Source organism: Nicotiana tomentosiformis, chromosome 7, assembly GCF_000390325.3.
Source record: "Nicotiana tomentosiformis chromosome 7, ASM39032v3, whole genome shotgun sequence".
NCBI lineage: Eukaryota > Viridiplantae > Streptophyta > Magnoliopsida > Solanales > Solanaceae > Nicotiana > Nicotiana tomentosiformis.
The window spans coordinates 9,655,570-9,659,933 of NC_090818.1; the positions used below are offsets into that span (position 1 = coordinate 9,655,570).

The following is a 4,364-nucleotide window of genomic DNA, read 5'->3' on the forward strand; positions in this document are numbered from 1 at the left end:
TTGGCCAATTTTAAATATCTCATAATTAATTAAAAAGACTAATAATCATAACCATACCCACCCATACCCATATAAATGATTATAATATAGATATAATATACATATCTAGTATATGTAATTATTTTTGATCCACCGGCCAAATATGTAATTTATCCAAAAATAAATAAATAACCTTTAACTTATTGAATTAGACTTTATATATTGCACCATAAAAACCCAATCCCTCCTTATTGTGCCAACATCATAGACAACCCTAGCCTTGTGTAGCTCTTTCTCAGATCTGACTATTCCGCGCCCCCCCCCCCCCCCGCCCCCCCACAAATCTTACCGATGGGTTCCAGAAAGACCGATTTCGGCGATGGCGCTAGTCCTGGGTTCGTTTTTTTTTTTTTGTTAGATAAATTAAAAAATTTCTATGAAAATATGTAGGTGTATTGCCCAAGTTATTTTTTTTTTCGTATAAAGATTTATATGTATTAATTAGTTTTTTTTTTGTTATTTGTTAACGTATTGAACAGAAAAATCTTTATTGGAGGTTTAGCGAAAGAGACGACTCTAGGTTAGATTTTTAAGCTGTTTCATACTTGTTTTTATGTATTACTAATTGTTTCTTGCTAGTGGATTTTTTATTTACTGAAGGGGTGGCGTTAAAAATTGGATTTTGATTTTGGTAGAACAATTTGTCAAGTACTTTGAGAAGTATGGGGAGATAATAGACTCGGTGATTATGAAGGATAGGCATACTGGTAGACCCAGAGGTTTTGGGTTCATCACTTATGAAGATCCATCCGTTGTAGACACTGTTATAGCCGAAAACCATATTATCAATGACAAACAAGTGAGTAGTTTAGCCTCACTTTTCTACTGCTGTATGTCGCTCTTGCATGATGTTCAATTGTAGTCGAAATTAGTTGAAAGATTAGGAAACTATGGTCAACTTGTTGACCACTTGCCATATGCACAAATACTTTAGTTATTCATATGCTTATGAGATCATGAGCTGGGTTGATGGGTTTCATTTATGAGTTTAAGTTCTATGTATTGATGGTGTAAAAGATATTTATGAATCATGTCAGTTACAAGGTTAACTCTATTAAATTGCAATCATTGATAACCTGGAATAAATGATAAGTGACCTATTATAACATATAAAATCACACTGATGGTGTAAAAATATCATTACACTGTCAGCAGATTAGGAAACTATGGTCAACTTGTTGACCACTTGCCATATGCACAAATACTTTAGTTATTCATATGCTTATGAGATCATGAGCTGGGTTGATGGGTTTCATTTATGAGTTTAAGTTCTATGTATTGATGGTGTAAAAGATATTTATGAATCATGTCAGTTACAAGGTTAACTCTATTAAATTGCAATCATTGATAACCTGGAATAAATGATAAGTGACCTATTATAACATATAAAATCACACTGATGGTGTAAAATATCATTACACTGTCAGCATATATATATATATATATATATATATATATATATATATAAAATCTTAAATGTTTTATTTGCTTATTAGAGTCTGAATGTTACTGTTTTCCTGAAGCTTCTACTGATAATCATATTTTTTATAAGTACATGAAAGATCGCGTCTTGTGAATGTATTGGTATTTGCCAGGTTGAGATTAAAAGAACCATTCCGAAAGGATCTGCTGAATTAAAAGATTTTAAAACAAAGAAGATTTTTGTTGGTGGCATTCCCACTACCATGACTGAAGGTAACAGTGTGCTTTTTGCAATAACACGGTTATAAAGAAACAGTGCTTTTTTGTTACATCATTAATTTTGTTATTTGGCAATTGCAATAGTATTCTGTAAGCTTTGAAGTACTTTAACTGATGTCTCTTGTACATTACTTGTCAGATGAATTCAAGAACTTTTTCTCCAAGTTTGGGAAAGTAACAGAGTACGAGATCATACGAGATCATGTGTCCAAGCGTTCTAGGGGTTTTGGATTTATTGTGTTTGACAACGAACAAGTAGTTGATAATTTGCTGGCTGAGGGAAATAGGACTGACATGATGGGTACTCAGGTAAGTTTTGTAGGATATTTTTCTCTGATGTCAAACGTTCTAGGACATGGCTGTCGTGCGTGCAAAGTGGATCTACAAGTTGCGCTTTCGTACCATTTCCCAGCCCAAATTTTCTTCTTTTAACCTATACCTCTCTGCCTTTAGGAGTTTCCTGCACGTGTGACAGTTTAATTTAAGGAATATAAGTTTGTAGGTTTTCCAATGTGGTATGCATCTTATAGTGCTCAGCTGTCAGACTATTATGCAGGTGGAACTTCTAGGTTAACTTGCTTCTTTATTGTAGGTTGAGATCAAGAAGGCAGAACCAAAGAAACCCTCAAACCCAGCATCTGCTCCTGCATATGGTAGTGACTCTAGGGGGCGTGGATACGGTGATAGTTATGGAGGATTTGGCAATTCATATAGCGGTTTTGGCAGTGGCAGTTTTGGCCCTGCTTCTTATAGGTCGTTTGGAGCTAGGTTTGGTGAATATGGATACGGTGGTGGTGAATTTGGTGGTAGATATGGAGACTTTGGTGGTAGTGATTTTGGTGGTTACCGTGGGGACCCATCACTTGGTTATTCTAGTCGGTTTGGCTCTTACGCTGGTGGGTTTGGTGGGGGATATGGTGGCAGTGGACTAGGTTCATATGGCCGTGGAGGTGGTTATGGAGGTTATGGTGGAGTTGGCCCTGATGCTAGTTATGAATCTGGTGCTGGTTATGGTGGACCAGGAGGTTTATATGGAAGTAGGGCAGGCTATAGTGGCAGTGGCCGTTACCATCCTTACTCCAGGTAGATTTTCCTAAGCGTTGTAGGAGTTGCATTCAGGTCTCTTGGTTATCGCATCCTCAGCTCAGGGTTGAGTAGATATTTGGAGCACTAGCAAGCAGACACCACCTAGAAGATTTGAAGAGACCTAGTTTGCCACTTCTTATTAATACTGTGTGACCGGAGAACCATATCTAGATAAATATAATATAATTTGTGCTTTATCTTAGTTTAGACATTTTCTCTTTTTATGAACTATGAATTAGCTAGAACCTTCTTTGGAGTTATTCATGTGTCTTGTGAGTTTGGTTTCATAGATACATGTGATGCAGGCAGTCTCTTATTGTTCTCTATTTAGTAAGTACTCTCCTCATAAGGAATCACTCTATGATAGATTCATGTGTCTTGTGAGTTTGGTTTCATAGATACACGTGTTGCTTCTCTATTTAGTAATGCACCTCATCAGGCACCACTCTATGATAGATTAATGATATTTTTATATTTAGAGATCTATGGTTCTTGGTGTCTAGTTGTCGGTTTGATTGGTGTAGTTGGCTTAGCTTGGTCACACTCAATCATAGTTGGTGGATATTTTAAGTTATTTTCCTTCGTGCCACCTAAGTTTTTTAGAAATGTGTGTTGTGCCACGTATCTGAGAATTTGATGAAGCCATTTACATTTTTAAGGCTTAAATTGGAGAATGTTAGTCTGCTCCAGTCTTTGTTTTAGTTTTTGACAGGATCTGTGTGTCTTGTTTCAACCATTCATAGTTAAGGTGCTCACAGCCTTGTCGGGGGGGGGGGGGGGGAACGCACAGCTTACTGGTTTGTGCTGTAGTGCTGTCCAATAGTACTTTCTTTTGTTTTCTCCCACTTCATCTTTTTCTCCTTCACTTAAATTGTTTTGCATCGGTATTCAAGATTTAATTTGTTCATAATCTCAGGTTAGTGTCTTTAGTTGGCGCATTCCTGTTTTAACTGCCTGAAATTCAGATCTAAATTTGTCTCTAGGATGATGTACTGGTCACAGTTTTGTAAATTCATCTTCTATTCGAGTTTATTTAACCTTTTGAAATGCAAACATCTTGTTAATATTTTGTTGATTACTGGTATTCTCTGAACCCTGTGATTGGATCTTTTGAGGGAGAGCCTGACCTCTGGAAAGCCAAGGTAACCCTTTTCCCTTTTTGTAGCCGAAAGGAAATATTGAGAAGAGACATTAGATGACTTGAATTCAAGTGAGAAGCCAAAAATTTAAGTGAAAATACATATTATTCAAACATATTTAATTGAGAAGTGTGTGTATGCAAGACACATGTCTTGCATTTATTGGTTTGGTGTAAATATTGGATGTATTTAAGTATTTATCCTTGTAACATGCTTTGATTTTTTGGTATTATTGGACAAAGATTAACCAATATCAAAAAATCGAAGCATGCTAAACGGTGAAAACTTAATCATGCCTAACGTTTACACCAAATCAATGAATACAAGATATGTGTTTTGTATAAACACACTTGGGGGTCATTTGGTTGGTGGGATGAGATAGGTAAGGATATCTAATGG

The 4,364-nt window shown here is 36.1% G+C and overlaps 1 protein-coding gene across 1 annotated transcript; it reads left to right on the top strand.

The window, feature by feature from the left end:
- Window positions 1-234: 234 nt before the first annotated feature.
- LOC104107533 (heterogeneous nuclear ribonucleoprotein 1-like) lies at window positions 235-3,192 on the top strand. Its single transcript, XM_070181295.1, has 6 exons — window positions 235-374; window positions 519-559; window positions 675-838; window positions 1,635-1,734; window positions 1,880-2,049; window positions 2,333-3,192. Exons 1-6 carry the CDS (start codon window positions 331-333, stop codon window positions 2,825-2,827), a joined length of 1,014 nt encoding a protein of 337 aa, XP_070037396.1. The 5' UTR covers window positions 235-330; the 3' UTR covers window positions 2,828-3,192.
- Window positions 3,193-4,364: the final 1,172 nt, after the last annotated feature.